Consider the following 21928-nt stretch of genomic DNA (forward strand, 5'->3'; position numbering starts at 1 on the left):
TTGGATTCTCTGTATGACAAGAACTAGAGATCTTTTTGTTTTGTAAGAAATGTCACAATATAAAGTCCTTTTCAGTGGAAGAGTTATGTCACTCGTGGTTTCAGGCCTGCCACCATGCTTCTTTCGTGTGCCTCTACTTTGCTGTACATTTCTCCTTCTGGGCCCCACCGTCACCATTGTCCTGTTAATGCTCCAGTCCTATGTGCTTAGTTGAATGGGGTCTTTCACGTTTATGCCTCAGGCAGGGCAAGCCCTGTTTTAGGAGGTGGCTATAGGGATGCTACTTTGGCCCATGCTTTCCTATCGTGTGCTTGTAAGCATTCTTGTAGCATCATTTCCATCTCACCTTCTGCGAACCAAGTTACTGGCCTTACTGAGTAAAGCCTGCTGTTCCTTCTGACCCACTCATTTGTCTGATTATCATCACCCCCACGCAGTCCTCTTCCTAATCCTGATCTACTCAGCACTACTATACCTTAGAATCTTACCTTGCTCTCTTAAAACAATCCTAGTGCATCACTTACATGAACTGACTAGACTGTGCATGCACAACTCCTAAACTGTGAGCCAAACTTGGGGAGATCTGTGAACAAAAGTGTGAGTGGCTTTAAAGAACTGCCCACATTTGAGTTGTAGACAATTACATTTTGAGCTTTTTTTAAAAAAACACAAGTAGACCCAGAACTCAGTAGATAGAAAGACCAGGCTGTTCTTGAACTCACAGAGATCTGATGTCCTCTGCTTCCTGAGTTCTGGCATAAAGATGTGCAGTACCACATTCAGCCTAAATTTAATTTTAATATATGGTCTTTGGACTCATGAACATTATCTAATAGATAATTCTGTAGTAATATAGATAGCAATGCTTACTTAATAAAGTGACTTTAGATTTTAGAGTCAGCTGGGATGAGGCCCAACCTTCGTATGTTGCCTGGTGTTCAAGAGACCCTAGGTTCTACCCTCTTCTCCCAGATTGCTTTATACTCTCATCCTTGCTGTGGAGTTGTGCTGTTTTAGATGTATTATACTATTGAATCCTTTAGTAACTAGGAAGTCAGATAGTAACCTCATTTTCCACTAGGAAAGTGGATATAGAAAAACTGCCCTAAGCAATACAGTTATAAGTACTGGAGAAAGGATTTAAATCTAGCCCTGACTCAAAAAACTATTACCTTAATTGTCATTGTGCACCAGGTTTTAGCTACCGTAAGATGTGTTTACAATCGAGCATTCTCGTCTACTTCAGATATGTACAGAATTTAGTTTCCCATTGGTTTTAGGAGAGACACTGTGTTTATATAGCCTAAAGTTGAAGCTTTTAGTTGTATCTTAAAGTTTCTAAGAAGGAATTACCCTCAATTTCAAAATAAGTCATCCTAACAGTTATACATCTAGTGTAGCTAAATGAACAAACATCGCTCATTTTGTTCAGAAGAACTCGGCTTTGTATTTACCCAAATTGACTGGGTGACCTGTCTTTATCTACTAACTGAGGAGACAAGTATCTTTTAATCTTGTCTGAGTTTTGTTACTCGCATTCATTTTAATTATGATTGTAATAGAATAAAATATGAAAAAGTATGCTTCAAATGAACCTTTTTGCTTTTCAGTGCTGCGGAAGTTAACTGTGAATGGATTTGTGGAACCTCATAAGAATATGGAGGTGATGGTAAGAAATAGAAAGGACTTCTGACAAGTGACCTTGGGAAGGGTTAGGGGTTTTTCTGATTGGTTTACTTTTATTTGCCATTGATTTGGAGCAGTGTTAGTTGAGTGGCCATGTAGGGTTTTTTTTTGTATTTTTTGTATGTTATAGTGAATTTTATAGTTGTTAGCTTCAACCAGGTCACACTTCTGAGAAAGGAGATGAAGATCTGAGAAAAAGTTAGGGCCTAGGATATTTTTCAATTATAGGTACACTGACTGTTAATTTCAATTTAAGTTGAACTCCTACGAATTCTAATGCTTTAACAATATTAATTGGTACGCTTTAACAATATTAATTGGTACATTCTAAATATCATTTAAGTCTTTGATATTTTAAAAGTGAGATATTTCTCTTCATATCAGTAATATATGATGTTTATACAAGGTTTGATGCATAAGTACATGAACTGTAGATGTAGTTAATATAAGGTGCTTGTATCTACAGGGGCCCTATGTTAGATTCCTACCACTACAAAATGAGGCAGAGGAGGTCACTGGGAATGGCAGATGTCTTTTGAAATGTCAGATCTGGGTTCCAGTGACACACCTTTTCCAACAAGAGTACACCTCCTCGCCTTTCACAGATAGTTCCAGTAACTGGGAACCAAGTATTTAAACATAGAAGCCTTGGGACCATTCTCATTCAAACCATCAGAGTCCACAAACTGTGTGTGTAAACAACCTTATGCAAGACCATACAGGTTTTTTTGTCTTAGTTACTGTTCTATTGCTGTGAAGAGACCATAATCAAGGCAGCTTATAAAGAGAACATTTAATTGGAGCCTTGTTTACGGGATCAGAGGGGCAGTCCATGATCATTGCAGCAAGAAGCATGCATGCATGCATGTAGGCAAGCATGGCGCCAGAGTAGCAGTAGCGGAGAGCTTACATCTTGACTGGTTGGCAGCAGTTGAGGGAGGGGTGCCTGGGCCTGGCATGGCCTTTTAAAACCTCTAGCCCACGCCCAGTGGCACACTCCTCGTACCTCCTGATTCAAACAGTTCTACCACCTTGGAACCCAACACTGAAGCCATTTTCATTCGGACTACCAAAGTTGTAGTATACATTACTGTTGATAACAGCCATCTATTTTTTTTTCTGTGCAGAAGTATATAGCTATGCAATTTCTACGTAAATACAAACTGGTTTTCATGATGAGTTTGCACGTTCTGTGGGGATTTTGTTTTGGTGGCTGCACAGAATCAAGGGAAGTCGTGTGTTGAATTGGGTCTTAGGGTCTCCTAACGCACACTGAAGAGGTTAGCTTTTATATTCTTGTCGTAGATTTGCTTATGATAAGGAGTTGTTGCTCAGCATGGTACACACCTGTAACATCAATTTCTTGTTATGGTCTTTGAGGCCCGGTTGGATAACTTAGCAAGACCATATCTCAAAATAGAAAGGGATGGAAGTGTAGCTTAGAGCTATGGCACTTGTCAGCATGTGTATTCATTATCCTTCTCCTTCAGTTTCTACCATGGTGGGCTTCTAGGCATGTATGACCACATCCAGCTCTCTCAGATACTTCTATAAAACCTGTCTGCTAGATGCTTTAGTACCCTTGATGAAAAGCACAAGGTTATGTTTATGACAGCATATAGAGACATTTTAAAATATGTTCTTTTCTAGGGTTTTTTACATGGAATATTTGAACGTCTAAAACAGTTTCTGGAGTGCAGTAAGTATTTCCATTGCAGTTTTGACTGTAGAGCTACATTCATTACTATTTATACATTATTCATTAATAGCTCTGATTAATGAGGGCTAATAGATTAGTGAATTACTTCCAACTTATCAATAGTTTCTACTCTATAGGTGTAAATCTTGTACAGTGATTTGTCTCAGTATCACTTTTGAACAGTCTGAGTGAGAGCTTGGTAGGTGGCAGATCCTCTATGTGGCTAGAATTAGTATCGTCAGATTTGCTAAGTAGCTACTGAGCCTGTATCAGAAGCTTAGTTTTGCCTGCAGAGCCCTGTCTTATCCTGAGTCCAAAGAAACCTTTCCTAAATGCTACATTGTGTGCACATTCTTCTGTCTACTTAATATTGTTGCCGTAGGCACCATCATTTCAAGACAGAATAAATAAATACTATGTGCTAAGTGCTACTTAAATTTGTATAGATTATCTCTCTTAGTATGGGTTATATATCACTAGGATATTAATTTCCTAAAATTATACTTTAAGTAATTGTTTGTATCCTATGTCCCACAAAGGAAATATGTTGGGGTTGTACTTTTATTGGTGACTTGTTATCCTGTCCCTTCCATATATATGATTGTGATGTGCGCGCGCCCGCGTGCGCACACACACACACACACACACACACACACACACATCATTGACTTAAATGGGATTGAATAGCTGAGTCCTCTGAGTTCCCAGAGCACACACATGCACACACACAATGAGTGTATTAAAATACTTGCTGTCTGAATCTAAATCTCATTTGTAGAGGTTGTTGATAACTTTATACATTTTTTTTTAAGATTTATTTATTTATTTATTATATGTAAGTACACTGTAGCTGTCTTCAGACACTCCAGAAGAGGGCGCCAGATCTTGTTACAGATGGTTGTGAGCCACCATGTGGTTGCTGGGATTTGAACTCTGGACCTTCGGAAGAGCAGTCGGGTGCTCTTACCCACTGAGCCATCTCACCAGCCCTTTATACATGTTTTTAATTCAGCAAATACTTAATGGAACGTGTTGTTAGGCATTTTCTTGTATTGTAGTTAATTTTTAAAAACAGGTTGCTTTGCTCTGGTCATCACCAAGAGGGTAGTAGAAGTTAGAGGAATGAGATAAATGTCAAGGCAGAATGAGGGGAAAGGAATTGATGGACAGCTGTGTGTTATTCTGAATGTACAAAATTAGGTTAGATGAGTTTTTTAGAGATTTACAAGTTTGTTGTAAAGTGACAAAACCATGAAGACCACATTGTCCTTTGCCTGCTTTCTACTGAAAATGCTTCAGATACAGCTGATTTTGTTTTTAAAAATGTGCTTTATACTTTGTTGCTAAAATTGTTACCATTTTATTTAAAGTGTTAAATTTAAATTTTGGAATTAGTTTTGTTCATTGTAACTTTGATGACAATTCTGTTTTATTAGGAACAAATCTTGCTATTTCAACCATGAATTTCTTATGTGAAATATCTTATTTTTGATAAAATTTTGATGTGTTTTGTGAATTTACAGACTACTAAAAACGTAAATTTTATTCTTAATAGGCAGAAGTATAGGTACAGATAATGTGTGTCGAGATAGACTGGAAAAGAGCATCATTCTTTTTACTAAAGTGGTAAGCTTTCTCTTTTAGTTATGTTTGTTTACCCAGGTATAATACACCCTCACAATTAGAAAGGAGATATATTTGTAATATTTTTTGCTTTAATGAAAGGAAAATTAGGTTTGTGGAAAACTGAAAGTAGCTTTTGTATCTTTAAACTTTAAGACTATGTATAGTAATAGCCAGTGTCATAGTTGTCATCCTAACATGCACAAGCCTTTGGTTGTGTTATCAACACTGGGCAAAGGAAATCACCCAGAATAAGTATTAGAAAAATTGAGTTTTCTAAAGTTCATTATTCTTAGATTTATCAGAGAAAAGCAGGGAAAAGGAAAATAGCAGTTGAGCTAGAAGCGGATGAGATGCACCTGGCAACTATACTATTACAGAGTATATCCACTGTGACTTCAGATTATCATCACAACTACCACACCTTTTGAATAGAATTTATGGTTTTACTGTACTAGGCAATGCATATAAATTTTATATGATATTTTGTGAAAGTTTTATATGATATTTTGTGAAAGTTGATGTTTGGAGAATAGTAAGAAATAAAAAGAACTGTGTGGTGCCACTTAGGAAGGCCTGATTAGAGACTGCATGCACAAAGTGGGTACTTAAAGATGGTCAGAGTATTTTGTTCCTTTTATTGATGCCTTAGTAGTAGGGTTAGACTTTAAGGTCAGTTGTCTTCATTTCTAACATTCTAGGTGGCATCAGCCATCAAAAACAAATCACTTTCACCTTTAAAAATCCTATACAAAGCTGACTTTATTTATTTATCTGTTTATATTTATTTTGAGACAGGGTCTCTGTGTAGCTCTGGTAATCCTAGAACTTACTATGTAGAAGACCCAGTTGGCCTCACCTCACAGAGAGATCTGCTTGCCTCTGCCTCCCAAGTGCAGGGATTCAATGTGTGTGTCTCCATGCCCAGCCTGATTTAGATTCTTCACATAGAGAAACTAAGAGGATGGTGACGTTAAGTCAGGAGGGCAGTGGATGGCACTGACACTTGTGTGCCTTTCTGCTAATGTAGTTCCTGCTGGCTGTCAGAGAGTTGCTGAGGGGCATTTCCTTTTTTTATAAAGGATTCTAGCAGGTAAAGTAAGAGGAGTAATGTAATGTCATCATTGTGTAACCCTGAAGGACGCATCAGGCCCAGGCAGTGGTCATTGCAAGGAAGACTGCTGAAGAGATTTGGGTACGCACTGATCAGATGGTCTCGCACATAGAGAGCCAGCATTATGCACACAGTCTGTTTTAAATAGTTTTTATATAGGAGTACTCTGCTGCATGTACAACTGCAGGCCAGCAGAGGGCATCAGATCCCCTTAGATGGCTGTGAGCCACCATGTGGGTGCTGGGAGTTGAAGTCAGGACCTCTGGAAGAAATAGCCAGTGCTCTTAACTGCTGAGCCATCCCACACAGTCTGTTTTAGAAACCATATTTATTAGTAGCCTATTGAGTTTCTTATTTCTTTTAGCTCTGTAAGTTACAGCAGTAACTTTACTTAGGAAATTTATATTCATAATTTCCAAATTTTTTCTAAAGCTTCAAAAATTGGGACATTTAAAACATTGACTTAAATGGGATTGAATAGCTGAGTTCCCAGAAAGTTACCACTCACCTGTCAGTACATAGTCGGCCCTCCCCCTTTTCTTTTGAGGCAGGGTCTTACTCGTGGCTGACCTGGTACTTACGGTACTCACCTTGTTGTCCAGGCTCACCTTGAACTCTTGCTTGTGCCTCAACTGAGATTTAAGACTTGCTTTTCTGTCTCTTCTCTTTTATGTTCATGCTTCTTCTCCTGACCTCTGCATCCATCCACCCAGAACACAGAGTTTCACGTAGCCTGTTATGGCCTCAGACTTGATGTTTATCTAGGAGGATCTTGAACCCCTGATCCTCTTGCTTCTGCTTCCCAAGAGCTAGGGTCACAGTGTGTACCACAGCCCTGAGGACTTTTCCCCCTTGCTGCTTGTTTGCTGAGATAACAGTTACTTTCATGAAGCATCTTGTTTGTTTGTTTGGGACTGAACATGCCACGGGGCACGTGTGGAGATCGGTAGACAATTAACAGAGGTTGGTTCTCTCCTGTGTAGATCTAGTGTAGATTTGGCAGCCAGCACCTTTCCTTGCTGAGCCATCGTGCCAGCACCTCCTGAAGCAGTTGTATTATTTAACATGTTCTTTATCCACATTCTTCTTCCCTGTGTTTCTTACACATTTGTAGTGAGATAGAGACTTGATCACATTCAGTCATTTGCCCCAGGACAGGAGGGTCTATGGTAAGACGACTTCCTGTGTGTCAGATACTACCTCATCTCAGGAACACGGCATCTGGCTGTGTATGTGCATGGTTGGATTGATGGATAAGGTCTTACAGCTTATCTCAGGCAGCCTTCCTGCCTCCCTGGGAAGAGCTGCTGTGACCACTGTCTAGATACACTGTTCCCCAGAGCTCACATGGTAGTAGCATTCTAATTCTTTCGCTTCTTTTGCATTCCTTAGCTACAGTGCTCTGTAAATAGGACATTTCTCTTAGCAGCTATTTGATATATCAAAATATGGTTCATAGGAAAGGCAGTCTTGGTTTTTATTTTATTTTTTTTTTTGGTTTTTCGAGACAGGGTTTCTCTGTGTAGCCCTGGCTGTCCTGGCGCTCACTTTGTAGACCAGGCTGGCCTCGAACTCAGAAATCCGCCTGCCTCTGCCTCCCAAGTGCTGGGATTAAAGGCGTGCGCCACCACGCCCGGCTCAGTCTTGGTTTTTAATGACATCCTCTTATTATTGTTCTTTTTGAAAAGCTAGCATTTATTTAATATTTATATGTTAATATATTTACATATTTTATATCATATTTACTTGTTACCAAGTTAACTATGATGGGATCTTTTTAGTCCCTGCATTAGAAATACTAGAAAGTTCTGAGGCTGGCTTAGCAGTTAAGGGCTTCTCTAAAGGATCCATGTTCAATTCCCAGCACCTACATGGCAACTCACAGCTGTCTATAATCACAGTTTCAGGGCACCTATCCCACTGGGCATCTGTGTGTGCAGGCAAAATACCCATAAAATAAGATAGATAAGTCTTTAAAAAATGAATTCTAGAAGTTTTTTTATGGGGTATAGCTTGGGAAAATCTATGATTTATGGCATTTTCCAAGAAGATTACAGTGTATGAGGGACTGGTGATGCCTAGAGGTCCCAGGAAGTTTACATCTGGTTAAATGTTTATTAATAAACCTACAATTGCAATAATGAGTTTATAGATTTTGTACAAAATACCATTCAAGTTTTTTTCTTTATAGCTCTTGGACTTCTTGGATCAACACCCCATTTCATTTACTCCTCTAATTCAGAGGTCACTGGAATTTTCTGTAAGCTATGTTTTTACTGAAGTTGGTGAAGGCGTTACATTTGAGCGATTCATTGTCCAGTGCATGAATCTTATTAAGATGATTGTCAAAAATTATGCATATAAGCCATCCAAAAATTTTGAAGGTAATACTCCACTGAATTTTAAAATTTTAATCCAAGTGTGATGTAATTACTGTTTTGATATAATTTTCTTGAAGTTCATTTTATTCTGAAAAAGCAAACTTACTGGTATGTGGAATGAGAAATAGTTTACAATTTAATTTGTGAATACTGGCTTTTAAAGAGCTAAATCATTTATATTTACTGAGCTGTCTTGTAGCATAGTCAATGATTTGAAAGTTACACAATTTAAGAATTATAGTCCACAGTAGCTTCTATAGCTCCTGTTGTACTTACTATTATTTAAAGAATAAAAGTTTTCTCTGATTTCTTATAAAGGCGAGTTGTAGATAAGGCTGAATTTTATGCTGCGTTATTTGGAATGCTTTCTTATTTAGGTGTCAAGACCAGTGAGAAAGTCTCATGGTGAGAAGGGAAGGAAGAGACAGTTGGGAAGGACAGCAGTGTGTATAAGCTCTAGTGGTTAGGGTGGAGCTGAACTGATGGATAACAAACAAGGGAAGGGTGCCTCTAAATTGTGTTCATAATAAATATGGAGAGAGTCTTTTGCAAGTATGTCTTTTCTTCTGAAAGTATATTCTTCATTTCAGTTATAGGATGCATCTCAGAGAGAATGTCTGTACTGTTAACTGGGGAATTTTATTTTTCTAGATAGCAGCCCTGAAACACTTGAAGCCCATAAAATTAAGATGGCATTCTTCACATATCCCACGTTGACAGAGATATGTCGACGATTAGTCTCTCATTATTTTTTATTAACGGAAGAAGAACTGACCATGTGGGAGGAAGATCCAGAAGGCTTTAGTAAGAAAGAGTGTTTTCAGTTTTCATGTGACTTGTCTCTCTCTTTCATAAACAAGGATGTGTTTGAATGATAGGGACACAGCATTGCATTTTTGATGTAGCCTTTCTGACCCCCTCCTCTATCCTCCCCCCACTCTGTCTCTGAGGCAGGTGTCACTGTGTAGCTCTGGCTGTCCTGACACTCACCATGTAGACCAGGCTAGCCTTGAATCATAGAGATCCTCCTGCCTCTGGTCCCCAGGTGCCTGTGCTACTGCACGCAGCTCTGCCCTTGGCTTTTACGTCTCAGTTTGGAGCTTCAGGGCTGCAGTTGGTTGGTTGGTTGCTGTGCACTTAACCCCCTCTTACCCTTTTGAACAGTGGGAAGTAGGACTAGGTTACGAATTCAGATGTGTTACATAGTTCTTTTCTAGAAAGATCCTTTTAAGCTGTATAGCTGTCTTTACCCGGGTGTGGTTGCTCTCACCTTTAGTTCTAAGATTTTGGAGGCAAAGGCAGTTTGGATCTCTGATTTTGAAGCTAGACTGGTCTACAGTTGTGAGTTCTAGGATAGCTAAGGCTACACTAAGAAACTCTGTTTCAAAAAACAAAAGCAAAGCAAAACAAAACAAAAGGGAAAAAAAAAGGAAAAGAAAAAACTAGCTGTCCTTATGTAGTTTAGAATGAAAACAAAATTATTAACTACTTATCTCTTACCAGGTCCTTTTCTACTTTGTGGCTATATATTTGTATATTATTTTTTATGTGAAAGCATAGGTATTTTGGATTGAACCCAGGGTCTCACAAATACTAAGCATGATGTCTTCTACCCCAAGACCATGTTTTTAAATTAAATTTTATTTATTAGTTTGCATGTGTACACATGCCTGCACACTTAGAGGTTCTTTGCCTCTACACTGTTGGATTCAGGGCTAGATCTCTGTTCTCAGGCTTGCTGATAAGCACCGTTAGCCTCAGAACCATCTTGTATGGCCCTGAGACACTTTTTAAATTGTTACAGTGCTCCCTATTTTCCTTTGTCTCCATATTCCTTAACAGTTCTGAATTTTGTAATTGATAGATGACTATTATGAGTCTGCCAAAAACCTTGTTACAGAAAAGAAAATTGTGTCTAGTAAAACATGTGTGCAGGGCTGAAGAGAGGGCTCACTGAGTAAAGTGTTCACCATTGGGAGTATGGGGACCAGAACCTGGATCCCTAGGAGTCGACTAAAAGCCACATGGGCATAGTGGCCCACCTGTCGTCCTAAGATCCAGGATGCAAAGACAGAGAACTAGGTTCTAGTGTGAACTTGTTAAGTAGACTGGCCTAAATGAGTTCTGGGCCACACGTGGGAGACAGACGACGTTAAGGAAATACCTGGTATCAAGCAACCTTGGCTCCACACATTGCACTCATGCGCCCTTCCTCGGTGAGCTCACAGAACACTCACAGCTGCATGCATATCCACTTGGCTGCATCAAGACAGAGGCAATTTTAGCCTTTCTACCACTTTGTCTTAGACAGCCATATAAGGTTACACATGTTGCTTCAGTATTTTAAGATGGCTTTAATCCTCTTTGTTTTTATTTGGGAGGGATTTAAGCTGTTTAGAAAATGGAACACTACATTATACAGTGCGTCTTTTCTTCCTAAGTAGAGTCTTACTCTTAAAAAATGTAGTGGATAGAATTGCATAGTGTATGATGAACTCTGAACATTGAATCCTCAGGGCTTTGTCTGTCTGTCTGTTTGGGTTTTTTTTTGGGGGGGGGGTGGAGTTTATCCTAAAAGATTTTACTTGGACTTTGAATATACAGAGAAAATTTATGGGAAGTATGACAAGTTTTAACTTGAGAATCATCACTACATGCATTAAAATGATCCCCAAGTGGTAATTTTCTGTATGTAATCTGGAAATACAGCAAGTTTGCGCTTTCATCCACTAAGAACTTCCCCTGTCCCCCGTCCCCCCCCCCCACACACACACAAATTTTTTTTTCAGGAAGGCAAGAGTGCTGATAAGGAAGTTAATGGGCAGTTCATAGAGATTATAAAGTATACATGCGATTTGTAGCTGGAGGGAAGGGATCTATGTAACCCGTTCTGTTCTCAGGGTGTACATCCAGTGTTAGTTCTCACACAGTCCACACACATGCTATGCTTTTGGAAGCATCACTGTGTTGTCTCTGCAGAGCATCATTTGTCATTTTTTGATTGCAGCAGTGGAAGAAACAGGAGGAGACTCTTGGAAATACAGTTTAAGGGTGAGTATCAGTGGGAAGAGATGCCGACAGGGAGGCACTCCAGTGAGAGCGAAGAGCCTCACTTAGAGTTAACTGCTTATAATTACAAAAGTATTCTAAAGTCCAAAATTAACTTATGGACTTTAGTCTGAGTTTTTCTTTTTATTAAGATGGGGAGAGTAGACTTATTGTTTTGGTTCATCAACTTGTTTGCGAAATAATTATTACTGTACAAATAGAAAATATTTAAATGAAATATGTCACTTTTGCACTTGAATGATTTTCTTGATGAAGCTTTTTGATACTTTACTGTTTTGCTTGCTTGTTTTGACTTCGAGACAGGGATTCTCTGCATAGCTTTGGCTGTCCTGGAACTCACTCTATAGACCAGGCTGTCCTTGAATTTACAGAGATCTGCCTGCCTCTGTCTCCCAAGGGCTGGGATCAAAGGTGTATGCCACTAGTGCCCAGCTTGATACCTTACTTTTTAAATAAAGTATTTATTGTTTCACAGTTTTATATACTAATATAGTAGTAGGCTTTATTACTTTTATCGCTTAGTATGAGTCTCAAACATTAGCCTATTGCTTTCAGTTATAGGATACTTATAAAACATTTATTGATAAGGTAAAAATACTGACTTTCAGAATATTTGCAAAATGAGCTTATTGAGCTGTGTTTGTTAATACTTTTGTACATAATTTGCTAAAAACTGTGTGTGTTGTGTTTTTGGGGAGGTTGCAGTAGAATGACTGGGCTTCACAATGTAGAACAGGCTAGCCTTGAACTTGAAGAGTTATGCCTGTTCCTCCCTCCCGAGTGCTGGGACTGAAGACATGTGCCACCACATACATGGCTGATTTTGTTTGTTTGTTCTTGTTCTTATTTTAAATATCTTGTTTGTTCAGAGACAAGGTCTCATTATATAGTCCTTGCTGGTCTGGAACTCAGCATGTAGACCAGGCTGCCTTTGATCAGAGCTTTCCAACTCTGCCTCCCAGGTGCTGGCATGCTTGGCCTGATTGATTGACTAATGGTTTATTGAGACAGATTTTCTGTGTGCAGCTGTGGCTGTCCTGGAATTTACTCTGTTGACCATGCAGACCCTGAACTTATAGGGATTCCACTTGCCTCTGCCTCCCAAATGCTGGGACTAAAAGTCTACACAATTACTGCCTGGCTATGATTTATTTTTATTTTAAATTGTGTGTGTGTCTGTTCAAAAGAGGGTGTTGGATCCCATGTGTTGTTATGTCCAGAAGATGGTGTTGGATCCTCTGGGGGCTAGAAACATTGGCAGTTATGACTTTTAAAATAAATTTAAGAAAATGTGTATGTACGTTTTGCCTGCATGTGTTTGGTACATTTCATGTGTGCCTGGTATCAAGGAGGCCAGAAGGTGTTGCTGGATCTCCTGGACCTGGCATCACAGAGGGTTGTTATCTGCCTTCGAGTCCTTTAGAAAAGCAGGTGGTGCTCTTAACCTCTGAGCCATCTCTCAGGCCCAGGCCACCATGCTCTTTGTTGTTGTTTCTGCTGTTTACTTATTTACTGCTTTCAAGCTTTATTTTACTAGCAGTTCATTTACTCTTCTTATTTATTTTTTAAGGATTTATTGATTTTATGTATGAGTGTTTTGCCTGAATTGTATGTGTACTGTATGCGTGTAGTGTCCAGTAGTTTTATGGGTATTGGATTCTCAGGAACTGGAATGACAGTTGGTTCTGAGCTACCATGAACTTGGGTCTTCCACAAGAGCAACAAGTACCCTTAATCACTGAGCTATCTTTGCAGCTCATGCCTCAATGCTTTTAAGAATGTAGATAAGGCTGGACAGGTGGCTCAGCAACTAGGAGCACTTGTTCCTCTTTAAGAGGACCTGGTTCAGTTCCCAGTATCTCCACAAGGACTCAAAACCATCCTTAACTCCAGTTCTAGCCAGTGCCTTTTTGCTCCATGAATACCAGACATAAGGTTCATTTACATACATGCAGGCAAACATATACACATAAAATAAAGATAAATAATTTTTAAAACCAAATAGCATATTCTTTATGAAGCTAAATGTCTTGTTGCTATTTGTGTTTCTTAAAAGAAATACTATTTTTCATGGTGAATTGAATTTATGAACTGCAGTGGATAGTCATGTCTATGAAATCACATTATTGAATATATCACCTCTGTCCTTAGATACTCAGTCATTTTACTTACATTTAAATGAGTATGGCTACTTTTAAAGTACAGCAAATTAAAGATACTTTGAGTATCTAATACTAAATGATCACAGAAATGAAAAGCAGGTTTTGCTGTGAATTAACATCTTACATTCCTTTGTAATTTAAAAAAAAAATGGTGCTAGGGCTAGAAGCCAGGCTTCACATGTGTCCTGCCCTGAGCCCCAGCCCCAGCCCCAGCCCCAGCCCCTGCCCCAGCCCCAGCCCCAGCCCCAGCCCCAGCCCCAGCCGCAGCCGCTCTGTAGGAAACTAACAGTTGGTAATATTTGATTTAGAATTTGAAGACTGAATGTTTCTTTGCTTCATTGTAATAGCCAATGTGACATTATTCTTTTTACTAGGAGTTTGTTCTTTTTCTCCCCTTCTAGCCGTGCACTGAAGTATTATTTATAGATATATTCCACGAATATAACCAAACTCTTACTCCTGTACTTCTAGAAATGATGCAAACTCTTGAAGGTAAGTTGTAGCTTGTGATAGTTTTGTCATTTACTATTCAGTCAAAATAGCCTAAGTGCCCTAATCCTGGTCATACACTGAATGTGCATCTGAGAAAGATGGAATGTGTTCTTTCCCGCAAGGATGGCATTGGAAGTCAGCTTTGAATATAATACTTCTTACTGTTGTAAACATAATAGCTCCAGAGCCACGTGACAGGTGTTGTAGCACTTGGGGAAATTTCTCTAGAGAGTGCTGTACGAAGTGGTTAGAGAAGCTCAGATGATTTGTTAGCCGTACAGAGCAGTAAGATAGAAAGGACATAGATGTAAAAGAACATGACAAAGCAAATTTAGATATTTGATCATTGTACTTTATACACAATTGTCAGTTGCTAAATAACTTTGATTCGACTGTCAGTTCCAGGATGCATTGGACAGACTGACTTAATTCATTCTTCACCTCAGTGCCTGGTGTGCTTCATTATTGTTTGTTGATTGCCTTGAGCAACTAATTGAACACTGGGAACAGAGAAGAATTCAAGAGTATCCTAAACTTTACGTCTTAATGACAGGAAAATCATTGCTTCATATACAGTGGCTGTGGAGTACTTGTAAATTAAAAAAAAAAGGCTTCAGAGAGAAACAAGCTTCAAGGACAGGAGGAGGGGAGAGGCCCCTCAGACAAGCCAGCTGAGACTACTCCCTGGGATGGAGGAGTGTGGGAGTACATCCTGGAGAAGAACGTAGTCATAGAAGCAGCTGAAATGCTTAGAAGGCAGAAAGCAGTGCAGAGAATAGATTACCCACCAGTTGGGTCAAGACTTGGGTAGTTGGAGCTGTAAGGAAAACTGAACCTCAGCATCTCTTGGGGACTGTTAGCCTTTCTTGTTCTCTCTGCCAAGGGAACAGTAAGCTGTCCATTTAGTGTGGTATCTTTAAAGGTCTCTCCGGCTTCAGGTCTGCCTCGCTGCTGGGGTGCCTAAGAGGAGGCAAAACATTTCATAATAGAGGTCCCAGTTCATGATTCCCTGGTGAAAAACAGAGGAGTCTGAGCTGTGGTTCCAGGCCTCCTGTGTCCCCAGATTCCGCTGTGGACCGCAGGGAGTTGGGAACAGTTTGAGGATCCACACTTCTCCTCAGGGTGTCTTTGTGCCAGGCAGGAAAGGGATGGCTAAGCCTGGGACGAGTGGAATGCACTCGGTTCTGAGTGCCGAGAGTGAAAATGCCTTCTCTAGGAGATCTGGGTGCAGCTCTTCCCAAGGAAGGCCTTCCTCCCCTGTGAGCCTTGATGAAGGACACACTTCTTGCTTGTCCAAACTGCTTTATTTGATGTCGGGTGTGAATGCATACACCTTACTTGGGGTGACCTAGAGATTAAATCGCTTTTTCAGAAGGGAATGCCCAGGAAGGGAAGCTCACTGACTAAACACTCAGGGCCTGTCTACATTCCTCAGTAGCATGGAGAACTCCAGGTTTTTATGCTACTAGGACCGATTGTCATTGTCATGGTTATATGTTCCAGATCAGGGAGTTGGGAAAGGATCTGGCCCCACACACGCCTGGTCTTCTCAGTTCTGAGACTCCCCAGGTTTTGGGCCTGTTCAACCTACCAGTTCTGTCTGGTGGCACCATCCCCTTGCGTCTCAAGGTTATTTGAGCTTTGTTTGTTTTCAGGAGATTTACTCACAGTAGACAGTTACGTTTCTTTCTGGCAGTTACAGATTGCTAAACTACATAATGCTTATACTACTTAGGCTTTGTTTTTGTACAATTCTCAATCTAGCCTCGGCTTAATTTTTTAATTCCTATAGAAACAAGACAAGATGTGTCGGTTGGTTTTATGTCTACTTGACACAGCTAGAGTGATTTAGAAAGAGGGAACCTCAACTGGGAGAATATGCCCAGCAGACTGACCTGTGGGCAAGCCAGTGGTAAATTTTCTGGATTGTTGATTGCTGTGGGTGGGCTCAGGTCCCTGAGCACCACCACACTTGTGCTTGTGGTGAGTAAGCAGACTCCAGTGGGCAGCACTCCTCTGTGTTCCTGCCCCCAGGCTCCTGCTTTCATTTCCCACACTGACTTCCTTTTGGTCATGGTGTGTTAGTATAGCAATAGAAGCCCCTGCTAAGACAACAGGCTATTTAGGTTACATTCCCATTGATTGCCAGCTGCTGTTAAGTTTTTCAGTGACTTCCTAATTGAGTTCTTTCTGGTTCTGGATCCGTTTGCTTATTTGAGGTTGTATCTAGCTTATTCCTGCATTAAGCTTCACAGTTCCTCTTTATGAGGAACAGAGTGCTCTGAGGAAAGTGCTAGGCTTTCCTCTTTGGGAGATACATAGGTAAATTGTGTTTTCCAACTGTGGGGCCCTCTTTACTTTGAGATAGCTCATAAACCATTAAGCATTTGAGGTGGTGGGTATATTAACTAGCTTGATTTACTTACTCTACATTGCTTGCATGTATAATCTCTTTTTATAACTCATAAACTTATATAAATTATACATTTAAAATACAGGGTAACAACACTGTTTTTAAAAGTTTTTTCCCAAAAGACAAGCACTACATGATCTTATTTATATGAAATAAGAAAACATTAATTTCAGAAGTTGAGAGGAGAGTGGTAGCTTCAGAGGCTAGGGGGAGGGGAGAATGTGGTAAGTGGGGAAGTTCTTGTGTGCCATTGTACAATAAGGTAACTATTGAACAATAGCATTTATATTTCAGAAACTTAGGGTTTGAATGTTATGTTTAACTTACTTTAAATATTACACAGTATATGAATGTATCAAGCTTACATGTTCATGTATAAGTTTTACCAGTTAAAATTAACTTCGGTTTGTTTGTTTGTTTGTTTCTTTCTTTCTTTTCCTTTCTTTTCTAGGTCCAACCAATGTAGAAGATATGAATGCACTGTTAATCAAAGATGCTGGTATGTTGGACTTAAGTGATTTAGAAATGTGTATTTACCCAATAGATAGAGGGTCTGTTTTGTGGTAGATTTTGTGCTGTGAGAATTGGGATGTAGTTATGGATAGGGCAAGTTTCCTTCTTAAAGAACTGTGACATCAGAATGCAAGGATGAGCAGGTGCAGGCACAGCACCGAGCAGCTAAAGGATTGCTGTGCAAGATGAACTAGAGAAAAATAGACTGGGGCCAGATGATAAAGCATGGCTGCCATTCACATCTGATACTATTTATAATATTTGAAATTTGACTCATATTAGATTGGATTTAGTATACTGTTTAAAAATACTGAAGAGTACTTGGGGCAAACTGGGAATAAAACAAGTTAATCGGTGTCTCTAAAATGTATTTAGTAACTTTTGTGTTAATATTGCCTATTTTCCTGAATTTATTTCATGTTTTAAAGTACCTTCAGATTTTTATATAAAGTCAGTTTTCTAAAGTTTAATTTCATTATTTTTTTTTCTTCTCAGTGTATAATGCTGTGGGATTAGCTGCTTTTGAGCTGTTTGACAGTGTTGATTTTGATCAGTGGTTTAAAACCCAACTTCTTCCCGAATTACAAGTTTCTCATAATAGGCAAGTAAAACTTTGTGTATATTATATATTATATACCCACTTTACTTTCTTAATTTTGAAATAAAAAACCCAACAACTTTAATATGATTTTGGTTATGTTTAGCATGGCAAAGATCAAAACTTACAAATATTATAACTGAAATATAAGCAAAATAATTCTTTTTTTTAATGCTACTTTACCTTAAGTGTAAATCCTGAAAGAGGTATTTGATGTGATATGAAACAGCTTGTAGGAGGCAAGAAGCAGCACTTTATGTAGAGGTAACGGAGTTCTCTGTGACCCTGGAAGAAGCTGTGCCCCACATAAGACTGCTGCTAGCAACTAGCTCCAGTGCCACAGGCAGCCCAGCCAGAGTGACCGCTGTGAGAGGGGCTTTCCGGGACAGCCACACAGTGGGTCTTTGAGAGAACACAGAGGAGGAGATAGAGCTACCTGGCCATTCAGTGGGTAAACATTTCCGCAGAGGCACCTAATTCATGATTACCAGAGCTATGTGGCACCTAGAAGCACTTTGGCTCAATTCTTGTGCTTGGGACTGTGTTTTTTAATCTATCGTGGATCGAAGGCCTTTCATGGTTTTTATAAGTAATTTCTCATTTCAAGATTAGAGACTGGGGAGTTGGGAGCGGGCTGTGGTTAAGCGCACTTGCTGCTCTTGCAGATGACTCCTGGCACCCGTATCTAAATGGCTCATAGGGCCTGTAACTTCAGCTGCAAGGGAAGTTACTGTCTCTGGCCTTCCGGAACACTGAGCTTACATACACGCTCCACTCCACACCACGTGTCCTCTGTGTGTGTGTGTGTGTGTGTGTGTGTGTGTGTGTGTGTGAAGGATAAAATTGAGCAACTTCTGTGTATCTAATGTCCTGTAGTCAGCATAGCCTGTAGCTGTAGATTAGTAAATATTTGTTGACTACATTATTGAATAAGTAGAAGACTGTCTGTGTATATAGATTATTTTACACATATTTGGAGTCAGTGAATTAGAGATCTGTGTCCTAGCACTCAAGAAGCCCAGGCAGGAAGACCTTGAGTTTGGGGTGCCCCAGAGCAGCACAGTGAAACCAGGTCTCAGTCCTCTTCCCCCGAGCACAGACCAGCAAAGGTGAAAACCTGGCTCCTTTAAAAGTTGGGCCAGTTGAGTACTAACTTGTGGCTTCTCTAGTCAATCATTGATTCAATTACCAAATGTTTTTAACACTTAGAATTTTCCATGCCCTCTCTAGGCCCATACACATACATATTTTCATGTGAATGAAATAGCCTCTGACAGTACTCACAGGAAGCTAGGAGAGCCTTTGAAGGGGTAAAAACATACTTACCGGAGAGACAAATGTGAGATCTCATCAGCCTTGACTTGTGCCTCACTGCTTTGTGTCACATTACTTATATGCCATACTTAGTGCTGTTGAGGAACTGAGTTCCAAATCATTTCCATTTAAAGCCTGAGATATGGAAAATGTGCTCTGAGTCCATGTTGGAGTGATAATATTTGCGTATGTTTGGATAAATCAAAATATTAAAATATAAGTACCTTTTATAAATGAAGATATTAAATTTTTTAAGTGAAATATTTGGCTTGCTTCATGTTTTCTATTAGATTACTGTTCTAGAAACTTTGTTTCTCAAAGTTTAATGTGAGTTGTTAGACTCACATGATAGGTTGTCCTGTTAAATGCAAGTCCTGGTCTAGCAAGGGTGACACATAGACAGTGCCTTCACAGGCTGTGTGTGCTGCTACCAGTTTGGGGCTGTCCCTCAAGGCCTGGTTACTGTAAGTCTGAGTTGGCTGGGTGTGACTGACTGCCATCTTGGGAATTCCTGAGTTTTGGTTTCTTTATTTATAGTGGAACCAAACATGGGAATCTCTGTGGGTTTTGGTCTAAGAGCTGATAGTTTACCTTCCGCCATGCATGTGATGTTATTTTTGCTTCTATGATTGTTCAGATAGCTCCTATCCCTTGAAATGGCATTTTTCCACTTTACATTTAAGTGCTAGTCTCCAAAAGGCCGTCATAAGTCTGCATACCGTTTATTGTATTTTAATTGTTTTGCTGACTGTGGACTTACATATATATTTTTAAATCTTAGCATTTTTTTTTTCTGTTTGCTCCATTGTCTTTTAAGATAGTGACTTTCTAAACTAACTGTATACTCTTCAGGTTGTTCCATTTATACACAGAAATAAGTATCATTTCGTCTCTAAAAGTTTATGTCAAGAAGGTATTTTTAAATGGAATTCTAGGACAAAAGTGTTTTAAATTTGAGTTTGTGATTTTTCTTTTTGCCTAAGGAATGTCTTGGTCAACTTTGTTTTAGAAAAACCATATCAGAAGAAATAAATTATGCATTTGTTACTGCTAATGCTTTGCAATTTTAGTGATGTGAGTCACATTTGTGAGTCACATTTGGTAATTCATACCTCTTTCGAATCCATTTAGCTAGAACCAGCACGCTTATGCAGATATCACTTAGGTAAACATAAAGACCTTTTTACAGAAAATAATATTTAAATATTAACAGATGGATATAGAAACATTGACTATATAGGAGGTTATTATTTTGATACAGAGACCTGCCGGCTTCAGGATTTATGATGTTAGCACTGTTGGTGGTTACCTATCTTTCTGTGCTGCACCTCACTCCTGTGTGGGATGCTGAGGATCTTCCTCATGTTGAGACAAGGGCTTTACCACAGATCTTAACCCTAGCCCTTACATTTGACACAGGCTGTCTGCAGCCTCATTGTTCAGGCAGCCCTTACCCTCACCATGTTAGTGTTCTGGGTGCCGGCCGGGGTCACTGCCTGCCACAGTTAGCCATGCATAAGGATCAGAGCACCATGTATGGAGCACCATGTATATACCTGAGGACTTTGATTTACTTAGATCAGGACGCTATTGTTTCTTCTGTGTTGATGTTTAGAAGTTGATTTTTAATTTAGATTTAAATGGAAATTATCCTAAGTGAAGTAGACCTCTTAAAGTACTGAACATTTTAATTTACTCCTGTCTCCCTCTTCCACTCAGGTATAAGCCATTGCGACGCAGGGTGATTTGGCTCATTGGTCAGTGGATTTCTGTGAAATTCAAGTCTGACTTGAGACCCATGCTGTATGAAGCAATCTGTAACTTGCTTCAAGATCAGGATTTAGTGGTATGTCAACCTGCTGAATTAGCATCTGTGGACCTCAGAACCGCCTCTAAAATGCTCACAATTCTTTCTTTTATGAAAATGGCTCTAGAGAATATGCTAGCTACAATTACAGGTGTGGAAAGTATAACACTTAGCCAGGGAATGTGTTCTTAGCCAGGAAATAAAGGCTTTAGATGCTGTTCTCAAGACTTGAAGGCAGCATTTAGTCATCTTACTTGCTTTGGGGACTAAAAGTATGCTAGCTGGTGCCCGCTGGGCTGATAACGTCATAAGGAGATGATGGTCTTATGTGTACCTAGGTGACATGCTGTGTACAATAAAATATGAGTCCCAGACTCTGAAGTTTGTGTGAAGCTCAGATCATTTGGGAGTTTGGAAACTTTGCCCTACCTGAGGTTAGAGTAGAGGTGTGGAGCTTGGACAGCGCCTCCTCCTGCCTCTGCCTTCACCCTTTGTCAGGAGCCATCCTAGGAGAAGCTAAGAACTAGCCAGTGACCTCCCTGAGACAAGCCCAGCTCCAGTAGGCAAGGCTCAGGAGAGATCCATTTTAGGAAAGATTCCTGCTATTGATATGCTTTTCCTATTATTATTAAACATATATAACAATCACCAGGTATTAGCTCACCCTTTTCAGCAGATCTCTGCAGACCTGTGAAGATATACTGTGTTCTAGTGATGCTATATAGACAAATAGATAATAATTCTATAGAATTCCTGATTTGATTCACATAATTTTAGGAAGAAAGTTTCAGAGATGGTCTTAGATGCTAGAAAGATGTTATAGAGTTAGTCAAGAACAGCACGTACCCACTGCTCAGAATAGTAAGTAAGGCTGCATAAGAAGAATTAGAAGGAGCTTTCATAGCTACACCATTTTAATGAAGAGAAATGGACTTGGGACAAATTTGTGTTAAAGGAAAAACATTGAGGTCCAAGGATAAAGTCACAGATGTGCACTGTGATAAGTCAAGGCCATGATAAAACTGTTACTTTGAACTTTTAATGAGTATATTATAAT

General features: G+C 39.5%; 1 protein-coding gene across 5 annotated transcripts in view; it reads left to right on the plus strand.

The window, feature by feature from the left end:
* Ipo11 (importin 11) overlaps positions 1-21928 on the plus strand; it is a 132661-nt gene that overhangs the window by 30933 nt on the left and 79800 nt on the right. For 4 of the 5 annotated variants that reach the window (XM_029468283.2, XM_021180389.3, XM_029468284.2 and 1 more), the window contains exons 7-16: positions 1611-1669; positions 3337-3385; positions 4941-5011; positions 8314-8506; positions 9155-9307; positions 11511-11554; positions 14136-14226; positions 17091-17138; positions 17648-17753; positions 20784-20910. In XM_029468283.2, the coding sequence (XP_029324143.1) occupies positions 1611-1669; positions 3337-3385; positions 4941-5011; positions 8314-8506; positions 9155-9307; positions 11511-11554; positions 14136-14226; positions 17091-17138; positions 17648-17753; positions 20784-20910 (941 nt within the window). The remainder of the gene's footprint in view (positions 1-1610; positions 1670-3336; positions 3386-4940; positions 5012-8313; positions 8507-9154; positions 9308-11510; positions 11555-14135; positions 14227-17090; positions 17139-17647; positions 17754-20783; positions 20911-21928) is intronic. The other variant, XM_085830859.1, reaches the window with a different exon arrangement.

This window comes from Mus caroli, unplaced genomic scaffold, assembly GCF_978045245.1.
Source record: "Mus caroli unplaced genomic scaffold, Mus_caroli_1 scaffold_15, whole genome shotgun sequence".
Classification (NCBI taxonomy): domain Eukaryota; kingdom Metazoa; phylum Chordata; class Mammalia; order Rodentia; family Muridae; genus Mus; species Mus caroli.